The 12,767-nt window shown below is 39.3% G+C and overlaps 1 protein-coding gene across 1 annotated transcript in view; it reads right to left on the bottom strand.

Moving 5' to 3' along the window:
• Window positions 1-12,767, bottom strand: part of kcnh5b (potassium voltage-gated channel, subfamily H (eag-related), member 5b) — a 96,444-nt gene that overhangs the window by 78,619 nt on the left and 5,058 nt on the right. Inside the window, exons 2-3 of the mRNA XM_088925469.1 lie at window positions 2,980-3,103; window positions 586-692 (exon numbers count right to left, since the gene is read on the bottom strand). Coding sequence (XP_088781595.1) covers window positions 586-692; window positions 2,980-3,103 — 231 coding nt within the window. The remainder of the gene's footprint in view (window positions 1-585; window positions 693-2,979; window positions 3,104-12,767) is intronic.

Consider the following 12,767-nt stretch of genomic DNA (forward strand, 5'->3'; position numbering starts at 1 on the left):
TTCAGCCCTAGTCAGCCCAAATTAGACCAGCTGTACCAGGGTTCAAAATACATAACTTAATGTGACGTCTTTGCAAAATATTGCAAAATAAAACCCAGCTTTGCAGTGTGTCCCAAGGGTGCTGGCCCAGAAAAGCATCTGGTGAAAGAGGGCTTGAAGTTTAGGCTCCAAACCACCACATAGTTCTCTTACTTTGACTATACAAGAGCCTGACTCCTACACCCTTATAGCACCTTATATCACTGCCAGCTTCTGTAACTTTGTAAATCTATCTTAGACAGAATACTTAAGTAAAGTAAAGTAATATCTATTGAAATATTACCACTTAATTAAAAGCAAAATTAATTCCTTCTGTGCTTTCTATGGTAATAAACTACTTGAAACTGACAAGTAAGGTACGCTCTTGAAGGGTTACAAAGAACAGTTTAGTTCACATAAAAATTTTAAATCAAACTGAAGCTCATGGAAATAGTTTATGCTGTGCTGTCTGTAATGCAGCACACAAAGGAAAGGATGAAGTTGATTTTATTGCATAAAAGCCTTTAATGTGCAGTAATTGCAGGTGACATGCATTAGAATACTTACTGTTCTTCTTATACAGCAGGATTTCAAAGCAATTGGACTCATAGTTATCAAAGGTCTGCCTGACTTTTTCTATTGTCTTCTTGTCAGTCAGCTCACCATACATAAAACTACAGGAAGAGAGAGAGAAAGCAGGCCACACACCTGTGTTATGCAAACATCACGCTAACCCGTCTTGTCATCAGAAATTCATTCTGCCTGGAGATGACAGAAAACTGTCATATCCAAACACACATGCTGCATTTTTACAAAATAAATGAAGTGGCAAAGGCTAAGCCAATAAAGTAGAAAATGCCCTCATGGAATAAATGATGTTGTTTTTTATTATGTAAAAATATGAACTATGGACCGTATAAAGCTTCTACAGAAGCATCTGAACTGTAGCGAGTGTCATTTTTCATTTGCTGGTTAAATCTCCCCAGCTTAGTCTCAGTTTCCTATACTGAAAATCATGCCAGTCTGATATTCCAAGCAGAGCACATCTGTCATCTAAAATAGACTTACTGGTATCTTTCTATTAATTTTTAATTCCACCATCTGAAAATGCATTCAATCTTTTTATTGAAGAGGGAACAGTTCCAATGTCACATTTAAGCTGGGTCAATATTACGGCTGTGACCTCCTAATTAATTTTGCTATAGAATCTAATGTCCACCCAATTACCCTCATTGTCATGCACAATAAATCTTATCTGGTTATGTGCCTGTTAATAAAACAAAACAAAACAGTTGTTTAAAATAAAACCCACTTTTCCTTTGGCAACAAAAAGCAGAATAAACTTTTGATGCTTCATTTTAGCCTTTGTGCTTGTGCTTTGTATTAATTTTTTTTTTAAATGTGTCGTTGTGACTAAAAAGAGAGGTGACATAATGATCCTAATAAAAAAATAATCAGCAGGTAATTGCTTTTATTTAAGAGCTGATTTTTTTTTTCTGCTCCACAAAAAGAACCCGAGGAACTATTTGACAAGAAGGTTAGTTCAAGGACAAAAACGTAGCCATCTGTGTAGTAACACATTTTGCCCACCTTGCCATTCAGCCCCAGTGAAGATCTAGACGCAGATCAAGTGAGGTGAAGGAAAGTCACCTGAGGGTTCTATTGCTGTACTACACTGACGTTCTTGTACTACACATTGAGTAACATGTACCCTGGGATCTTCCAGCAGATTTAATCTGGGACTGTACTCAGACAAGCCTGCCTTCCAAAAAGACCACTCCTACATCCACACTCATACACACCCATTGGCACATCTATCTTTCCAGGACTGCCCACTGACTGTCATTTGCTTTTTATTTGCTGTTCTGTATTCCACTGAAAGGAAACTCCACAAGAGGTGAAAAAAAAACAGTTTTGGGGCATGCTAAGAAGATGATATTTGACTTTTTACATTTTTACATCATGGGGATGTTCCTGTCTGGTTGTCCTATTCTGTGGGGGACATTGTCGCAGAATTTGTCCCCATAGTGATTGGAATGGATGGTCACACAGACACAAATGCACACATTTGAAATGAAAGGCAGAAAAGCTTTCTGTAATAAAAATATTACTCTGCACTTTGTTGGGAACATTCTTGTGTATGCACAGATTGGGAAACTGAATGTAAAGAATAATAGAGGGAGAGACATCTTAGCCTTGTTTATGGAAAAAGAAATTTTCCTTTTTTTTTTGGATCTCTTGTAGATGTGCTTGCTTCTGCGGGCATAGTTGACCCCAGCTGATGATGGGAAGTACTGTATTTTTTGTGAAGGTGATTATAACTCTGATTTTTTCTTGCCACTCTGGTGAGTGATGACTTCATACCAGCTCAGTCTCCACACTTTCCTGAGTCCTTCCAGCTCTTCCACTCATCTGTGTTATTATTCTGAAACTGCATGTAATAAGACACTCACTCCCAGCCTTTAAGACAGCTCTGTGTACATAGGTGTGGGAGGATTTCCATGAATACAGCCCAAGGAATGAAAAATAAAAATTCCCTTCCCTGTTAAGATACAGTGGAATTTTGTGGTAACATCCCCTGGTGAACTAACAACGGTATTATCATTTACCAATGTCCTCAAAACACTCATTTTTGCATCTCCTTACAAATATCAAAGATGTTCCTTTGCTGTGACACAACCGAGCCAGTGTTGTGTTAGACCTTGTAGGCCTGTTGTGTGAACAGGAAACATTAGTCTTGGACATGTACTGTATAAGTGAAGTATTTCAATACTTCAGCCCTGACCCAAACACCCTGACTCCACACACAGCAGCGGTTCCTACATTGGTGACAAGAGCATGATCTTGATTTTAGACTACCTTTGTTTTTATGTTAGTCCTAGCATTGGTTTTGGGGACATGGTTTGAATGATTTGAACGAGACTGAATATCTGGGCTGGCAGAATTTCTCTCACGCCCTACCTGCAGGTGCTGCTTTTCTGCATGACTTCAGCCCTGTGGTACCCAGACAGTTTGCAGAATCCGTCATTACTATACACTACAGGCCATTCCACAATCTGGGCATTCCCGAGAAGGAAACTGGTTTCTGCAAGATAAAAAAGGAACAAGGCAGACAAGTCAGCGACACAACGACACATCTGGCACTCTTCCCCATCTGGAGTTCCTAACCTCAATCACAAGTCTGCTGTTCTAATTGTGACCCAGGCAGAGGCAACCCTGGGTCCTTTGGGACATTTATCTGTACAGCGCTTTAATTTCCTAATTGACTCTGTCTATGTGAATCACAATTAATTAAGATTAGTTTAAACAAAGACTTGGAAAGGAATGAACAAAAGGCCCAGGATTCCCCACCACACATCTAATTCTAATAATAAAAAGAAGAAGCAGAAGAGGAAATTATAGTTATAGTGTCTTTAGAAGCACTCGTCCCAGGGCCTCTTGGCAGAAGCGTATCTATTCTGTCATTGTGGCTGGAGAACCAAGATTACAAGAACCTAGAATCTTGAAACAACTTGTGTTGTTGATGGACTCAAAAACGAGATGCTACCATAGGCAAAAATGAGAAAAACATGCTATAACATTTTAAAAAAACTGAGATTTAGCACAGATTCAGCTGTCAAGTTCCCACTTGGTTTATTGAATTCAATAAGGTACAAAGGAGATGAATGATTCCAGCACTTTTTCTCAGTGATCCACTCTGGAGAGGACCATGCTGCTGCTGCTCAGGTGTCAACAGCTGGACACAGTCCAAGAGATTGGGGTTATGATGTAAAGAGGCTCATTTTCTGATTGTCTTCCTCTGTCAAAGTTATTAGGTGAACATAAAAAATATCAAATGCGACTAAACATCTCTCCATCAAAATTGAAATTATTAAACGTCCATCAATCCATTGATCTAACGGCCTTGTATTTTTACTGTTTTCAACATTTGCCCTCTAAAAATAACCTGTTAGCAATAATGACATTCCGGCACGCATAAGAGTCAACTGAGGAATACATCTGTAATGATTCCAGCGTAGTGCAGCAGACAATGAGAACTAGAACAGAGCAAGAAACAGTTGTGCGAAGTGGTGGAAGTTATTTTCAGAGCTCTCGGACGATGAGACATTTGTGTTGTCTGGCGTCCACACCTGTGGTGCAGCCAGGAGATAACACACGTGGTTTGAGCACCACGTATCTGAGAGACCCCTGATTATTATTAGCCCATCACAGAGCACAGAACCCTGCTTCGCTGTTACTGCTACGCTCTATTCTACAGTGAAGCTCTAGCCGAAGCAAAGGAAAGCACAGAGAACAATGAGAAATTTTCTAACAGCAAGGCAGAGCAGGGTAAAACCACAGACTAACTTGCAATTCCACAGCAAAGGTTTTAAGGGATAATCTAAACACATAATCCCGCAATGTACTGTATATGGTACTCAACAATGCAATGAAACAAAGATTAATCCATGTGAATTACAAAACACGGATTCTTCACAATGTAACAGTTATAATTATGAAAATATGTTGCTGCAGGGGCCTTTGGAAATTGGAAAGAACTGTGTCAGACAAAGCAGCGCAGCTCTTACACTTGAATAAAAGGGTTGTATAGACCAGCACTGGTGACTGGCGAAGCAGTTGGGTGCTATGGTGTCCTTGGTTTAATATGTTCTACAACAGTTTCCTTGTCTTGTTTAAGACTATTTACAGAATTGTGCCAGTAAGAGTTATATATTTTTTATATTAAAAAAATACAAGACAAAAATATTGCAACCTACAGATGTCCTCTCAATATGTCCTGTCAAGTCCACTCAATATTTTAACTCAATTACAGTACCTATAGCTACTACTACACAGTTCAGTTGATTTGTCATATGCACACAAGTGCAATGGAATGCTTATTTACATGTATGCTCCGATACACAGACATTAAGGAATCACCAAAATATAAACACAGAAGAGCAGCAGCAACAACAAGTTAAAGAACATAAAACTTTAAAAAGCAAGTCAGACAAGAAGTGTGAGAAGAGAAAAAAACATCAGTGTGAGTAGTAATGTAGGTGTAGTAATGTACTGTTGTACATGTAGAGCTTAGTCACTGGCTGTGGCAGAGTTCAGTAATATGACAACTTGCGGGAAGAAACTCTGAATCTGGATGTTCGTGTCTTTATGCTCCTATAACACTTTCACCTCTATTCCTTTAAAACACAGCTAACATACAATTAACAGGAAAAGAGGCAGGAATGTCAAAATCAATTGTGCTCAACATACAAACACTGGAAACAAACAACCACGTTTGTCATCACCAGATCCCTCCAGTAATCGGATGTCACCATCTCCACAATAGGAACAACATGTACAGATAATCCTGCAGGACACATCCGAGATTCCAGGTGAATTCCTCAGCCTCATCCTGACTTGCAATGCAAAAAGCAAGAGGCATTCTTTCTGCTTCACATGATAACCATAGCTATTATTTGCAGTGCAAAAATTTTAACAAGTTGTACAACAAGAAAGGTCTGACTAAATGACTTATTCTCCCCAGCACTGCAGCCAACTCACTCAACCTGGATTAATACTGCAGTTCCTGGACTGCATGGACACACTCAATCTGGTTTAATACAGCAGTTCTTGGACTGCATGGACACACTCAATCTGGTTTAATACAGCAGTTCTTGGACTGCATGGACACATTCAATCTGGTTTAATACTGCAGTTCCTGGACTGCATGGACACACTCAATCTGGTTTAATACTGCAATTCCTCTCAATCCTGCACATGCCAGGGGTTGCCTGGTCAGCTCAAGCTAACCCTGCCTTCGGCAGCCCTTGACCACTTGTGCACCATCACTTGAATGATCCTGTCACAGTCAGCTCATACAGTACCATGACCAAGTCATGGGTTCAAGAGGCAGCTTCTGGACTATAAGGCTTATTATCCTTCACTGTTCAAGCTACATTATTTTGAGAAACATTTCCATTCTACTCATATGAAATTGTGATTTTAATAATCCATTACATCATTTCATTTAGCTCCTTCATAGAAACAACGACATAAATAACTTCAAGAAAAAACTTAAGACGTTGTATTATAAACCCTAAGAAATTTCAGTGTATTGTGCATACACTAATCCCGAGAAAATCACTCTACATTGTAAAACCTGATTAGAGGAGATTACCAGACAATTACACAACTGTGTGAAAACAAATACTCATCTGTAATGCCATAAGACAAACGTGCATCACCCCCTCCGAAATCATTCATTCTTGTTTGAGAATTACTAATAAGCTCACTGGTATCCTGAAAAATAATTGGTTGAGAGATTCTGTAAATATCATATGGTCGTTGAAAAACATGGAAAAAACAGCTACAGTACGTCGCTGCCATTCAACTTTGCAAAGGAATTAAAAGTAGAGGGTTTTGCAGACAGCTGCCTTGTCCCAGGTATCCAGTTAATCCCGAGCACATCTGTGGGTCAGGCTTTTGATAAGTTATCAGAGTGTTAAGGAGTATTACAGCATGTGGTATTTCGACATCCCAGACTTAAGTCAGATATACATGACTGGAGAAATGCAAAGCACGTGAAAAGAGAACTGCTTTTCATGCATGTCTATGTATTTCTATGGACCATCCCATCGAAACATAGAGGAAATTATGGCATTTGCTTGCTTCCCAATCCCCATGGGACAGCACAGGGACCCACTCCTGCAGCAGGTGGCAATAAAAAAAAAAACTAATGTGAGAAGTAAATCAGTTTTTTTTTACAGCACGAATTTCAAGAACTTGGAATAAAAAGGCTTTGCCTGGCCGAGACATGCATAATTCCCAGTGAGAGTCTCTATCCCTAGGCTGGATAAGAACACTGAAATGCCAACCCTGATAATCTATGCGACAGACACACAGGAAAGGGTTTTTTTGTGCTGCATAAAAGCTGCCTTTCACAACTGCTGGTCCTGTGGGCAGGATTATTAAGCACCAGTTGCATTCTTTTCTGCTATTCCATGCCTTTGCAGTGCACCACAAATTATGTTATTATGTGAATTCAATAGCCTTTCTGTAAATGTAAATCCAGATACACTGGGATATACAGTAGGAAAGTACATATTGTAAGTAACTGCAGTTAGCCATTTCCTTATTTTTAACATACAGACTCCTGGATTAGACTTTAGATGATGGTGTCATCAATCATGTAGAGCCGTTTCAAGGAAAACAGTAGAAGTATTGGCTTTTGTAGATATGCTAAAAAAAGAATATTATTCTTTAATATTCTCATTATTCATAGCTGCCATTTAATCTTTAAATAAACTGCTGATTCGGTTCCAGAAATCCTTGCCTTGATTTATAATCCTGCTGTGATTAAAATGTGCCAAATTAATTTTAAAACATTTTTTGATTAATACTAAAATACATGATTGAAGTCGACAAATGAAAAAGATTGAGAGACCGGCATATCTTTAAAAGCAGGGAAAGATTCCATAAAATACATGGAGTATAGTTTGGTTTGCTGGTGTTTTCTCTAACTGAGAACATAGAGCAACTATATCTTAAAAACAGGATTTTCCATTGAGTCCATGCTGCCAGTGAGAGAGCAGGAGCAGATATCTTTTGTCTGTCTCTGGAGAAGTTACCTGTATATTGGAACGGTTCTTGAGATGAAGAAGAAAAATATCCCTCTGTTTTCTAAATGTGTGCTGGACTCATTAAAGAGGTTGTTACAATGAGGTCGGAGCAAAAAGGTTGTGGTATAATAAAATAGAGACATCCTCAAGGGGCCAGCAATCCTGTGACAGTGCTCAGAAATCAAGCGTTTATGCATGACAGCACAGTGCTAGCAGTCTCCAGCAATAAGACAACAATTAGGAACTTCTTTTCAACACCTTGGTGCCACCACAGGCAATAATTCCAGTGACACTGGAGCTACTGGAGCTAGTATACAATACCTACGGTTTCTGCTCATTATTTTCGTTTGATGTCCACTTTTTATTTTGTGCGGAGGACTGATCTCCTGATTTCAGGACAGAGTGGCAGTGATCGTTTTTGGAGCGCAAATAATGCTGATAAAATAGATCTTGAGAAAAGAGGACTATTACTCTGAGACAGAACTAAATGATGGCCCTTTGAAACCCTTGCTGCTTTCTCCTAATCCGGGACAGGGTTCCAAGTGGCTTGTTCTGTTGCAATATTAAAACTTAACACTCAATGCAAGACAAGACACTGTACATTTAGGTTTTGGCCAAGGATAAGGCTTCACACCTTGCCCTTTATTCTCAATAGATTTCAGTGCAACGCATCAGGTACTGTATCAAACACAACACTAGCTAGAGTCGCTTCTTTCCCATCATCAGCATCAGCTCTAAACAGTGTAGCACTGTTCCACAAGCTGCTGCAATGGCCTGAGATCAAACACACAGCCCATGCATTCACAGTTTTGGATTAACTGTATAGGAAACAGATGCTGCAAATTAACACCTTGTGAAGTCAATTCAAAGCGCAGCTGGTGATCTGTTTTAATAGTTAATTTCAGCACAATAATGGAGCCCTGACAGTGCTAAAGAGAGAGGGGGAAGGAATGTGTGTCACTATAGGCAGAGGAGGAGTTTATTACAGAAGGCTGCAAGTCCTGCAAGGAGTAAATCCACTCTGCAACTGACTGACAGAGCGCTTCTTTATTTATTGACACAGGCACGGCATGGTGACTGGCATCAGAATGATTCCTAATTGATTATAATCAATTACAATATCTGAAATACCCAAGTATTGGAATGCAAGTTTAGCAACACAACGTTAGAGTTGAATGTTCCAGCACATACAAAGTGGCAGAGGAAAAAAAGTGATTTTCCTTTTGGATCAGCAAATTATCGCTTTCAAAACTGACGTTGTACTTTAATGTTCATGTAAATTGTTTCCATGCTTTGATGTTCTTGTATTCTAATGATTTAATTGAGTTGATTTGTAATGCATTCTTCTGAAATCCAGCGTCACAAAGAAAATTTACATTATTTAGTATCAATTAAATTATTCATAGTTGGAAATTTGTAGCTGCTAACATTTTCTGACAACTTGTTTTATTTTGAACCACTAAAACAGAGAATAATGGATTTAACACTTTGAGACAAACTTCGTCATACATAAAAAATTACGGATGCAAGCAAAGGTAAAGATGGGATTTCGTAATTTGTTCATTTGGTTTTTTAATACACTATAGGACAGACTGTTTTTTGTTGCGTAATTCACAGGCCCATTTAACATGCTGTGAATTGCTTGCAGTAATCTCAGACTATTACATAACTGAGGATGTTAACGCAGTTTCAACCATGAAGAGGAAAAGACAAGTCAAGCAAAAACATATTGTCTGCAATTTTCTGCGCTGAACAGGAATGGTTATAAAATATGGCTTGTACATGCTCTGTAATTGTAATACTGACCACTGGAAAAAACTCCTACTATAAGACCACATACTGCAAAATGCACTCCATTGGAACTTCATCTGGTTTGTACAACTTGATCTCTCTCCATTAAATTAGCCCAAACTTTAGTTAGGTGTGTGAGTGGTGGTGAAGTGCTGATATACTGTATGTATATAGATTCGTTTTTTCATTTTTATTTTGCCAATTAGCAGCCCTTCAGTGGAAAAAAAATAAATCTTGCTACAATCTGTCTCATAAGCATAACCACTGAATGGGTTAGGAAAAGAAATCAATTATATATTTTAGTCATTTTTTATCTTTTGTATGTTTCATTTACTGTTGTTCTGGGGTTAGCTTGATTTTTGGGAAGGAGGAAGGGATTTCTTTGCCTTATTCCCAGGGAGTACTGTGATCCTCTAAAGCAGCCCAGGAATGCGGTTTTGATTAGAGATGGGTGAATTCAGGTCTGGACCAGAGGCTCTGTAACACTGAGAAACAGATTCCATATTCCAAGAAGGATGAGAAAACAGTGTAAAAGATGCAAAGGAGAATCAAAAAGATGTAGATAAATTTGAAGACTGGGCAAGCACCTGACATATTATATTTAATATACAATGCAGAGGGTTACAGGCAGGTTGAGAAAACAAACTATAAAGCCAGCCATCAAAAAGACTGAGGTGTTATTACAGACACGTTTATTTTTCATCTTCTTGACAATGTGGGGGACCAATACAACAGACAAACAGTTGTAGAAGAATGTGAACATTTGACTTTGACTGTTTCTTTGAAGACAAAGCGCCTGGGTTTTCCTCTAACATGACTTTCCATTTCCTGCACTTCACAGTATCCAATCCTCCTTTGTTTGGAAAGAGGAGCTCACTGGTAGTCTTCGAGTCCCCTTGGGTTTTCTCAACAAAGGTTCAGCCTAATTGAGGGGTTCTCTATTCCTTTTTCCCTGTCTTCCCAGTTAAACAACAGGCTTTCTTATCCTTCCCCTTGGTGTGGAAGGGAACAGGGCCTGTGTGTGAATGAGCCCAGTTGCCGGCTGAATGTGTTGCTGCTTTAGATGAAAAGGCTGCTGCTCTCTAAGCCCCTGGTCCATGGAAGTGATCTCAACGTGGGTATAAATGGGTCACGCCTGACTGTGTGAGGACTTACTGGTGTAAACAGCAGCCTACTGGGAAAATGTATATTTTTTAAACAATAACAGCACTAAAGACTCTGTGGGGTCCAATTCTGTCCTGCAATGTACATTGCACTTGGATCGCATTCAGGCACGAATTTGCACCTTCACAGGTTTGAGGATCACTGCACTTAGCCAAACAGTAGAGAAGGTTTTGTGTACTAGAAAGCTTCACGGTGTTCTGACTGTTCGAGCTGTCGAGGTCATGAAGGTCGCCCTCCCATCATGATGATACAATGTGTCTTTCTAATCGCCTAACATTTGTTAAAGCACAATGAGCCAAGGTAATACAGTCCAATGCGTTTTCAGACTTTAATAAACAAACATCAACAGGATGTAATTGCTTGCTCTTCTGTAGTAAAATGTTTTATGCTGTAAAATTATTTACATATACACCCATTAAGGAGCTCTAGTCAATGTCAGGCACGGCCACAGGGACAGACACATGACCACTGTGCCTGAAACTCTCAGAGTAGTTAGTGAAGAGACAGGAAGTTAAGACTCAATTTATTGTTTCACAGACCTTAACCTCCCCTGATATGACTTCTGCATAGGGCTATGAGTAACCAAGGCAACTTAAAGAACTCAATACAAGCAATATAAAAGCATTACAGTGTAATTTAAGAAGTAAAACAAATACCAAAATCTAAAGAATATGATGAAGTTATATTTCTTTTATATTATTTTTTTAAAGTTTTGGAGATTACACTTGGGAGATTATTGTGTTGGTAAGAAAAATATATTTTTTTCTCCAAAGCATTAACCAAAGTATACTGTATGACCTCACACATTCACAATATAACTGGTTATACGTGATGACAATTCCCACACTACTGCACTGCAGGGGCTAGCAGGGTTAAGGGAAATAACAGTGAGCATTTTCACCAGGACTGGGGTCAAAGCTCATCGTATTTTTTGAGCATGGTATTCATCTCACCTGTCAGCAGTGATCAAAAATGCCATTTCATGGTAGGCAGGGAGATGTCAACAGCTCCTAAATTAGTTATGGAAGGAAGGCTAGAAGCTGAGATTGGAGTAAGGAGTCCAGCCAACTGGAGCAACTTACACAGCCTGTTACTGTTGTGTGAAAAATAGTGCCAGTGAACAGACTGTATGTCCAGGTTTGGTCATTAACATAGGCCAAGGACTACAGGAAATGAACTGCTGGAACTGTAATTTGAGATTTTAGTTAGAAACCATCATTTCATCTTGAATTAGTTAATTGAATGTCTACAGCTCCTTTCATCTCTAAGGACCCAAAGGAGTTTACACAGTTGTAATGACCCGCTTCATCCACCTCAGAAATGCAGTCCCACCCTAGGTGACATGTGGCAGATGTTCACCACACAGCTGATCAAGTGGAGCAGTTGGAAATTGCTTCAGCAGTTGGCTTAAGAGGGAAGTTTAGGGAGGCCAAAGAGGAATTTAGCTAGGATACTGGAGTACACCCCTTTCTCTTACAAATATTCGATCTTTTTGACCATTAAAGAACTTCAGTCTACCCTTTCATCTCAAGCAAGACCTTCTACACCACTGGTCCCCAGTTACCATACTGGGACACTGGATTTGAAATTGTGGTCCAGAGGGCAGAGCATGACCTACTGATCCACCAACACCACTTACAGCAGCAACCTGGTTCTCCTTGGGCACCCTCCTAGCCCAGTACTGACCAGTCATGTAAAACTGATTTTGTTTTCTTTATCTTTCAGGAACTTTGGATTAAGAAAGGCTCAGCTTCAGAAATAGTTGTAACAGTCGCCAAACTAAAACACAGTAATGACAAATCATGGAAAAATTAAATTCCTGTTCCACACTTGAAATCATCACTACAATCGTTAACATCTCTGTCATGAACTGCTTTTTTCCGGTAGCGCTTCAATGCAATCTTCTGCAGTGCTAATGCATTTTTTAAATTGATCTTTTTTATGTTTTTAAACGAGCAAATAATATGGCGGAACCAGCTTCTTTGAGAGCTTTTTAATATCTATCAGAATCACAGGGGTAGAAGCCCAACAATGTCTGTAATCCTCTTTGTCTTGGCCAGGAGCAGTACTGAACATCTTTGTCTTGGCCAGGAGCAGTACTGAACATCTGGCCATCTGGCCATGTTTCAGTCATGCTCTGTTGCGCATTGATGTTGCAGTGTCAGCCTTTTATACCACTTGTGTGGCACCATCTGC

The sequence above is a fragment of the Atractosteus spatula genome, chromosome 9 (assembly GCF_055471065.1).
Source record: "Atractosteus spatula isolate fAtrSpa1 chromosome 9, fAtrSpa1.hap1, whole genome shotgun sequence".
Classification (NCBI taxonomy): Eukaryota; Metazoa; Chordata; class Actinopteri; order Semionotiformes; family Lepisosteidae; genus Atractosteus; species Atractosteus spatula.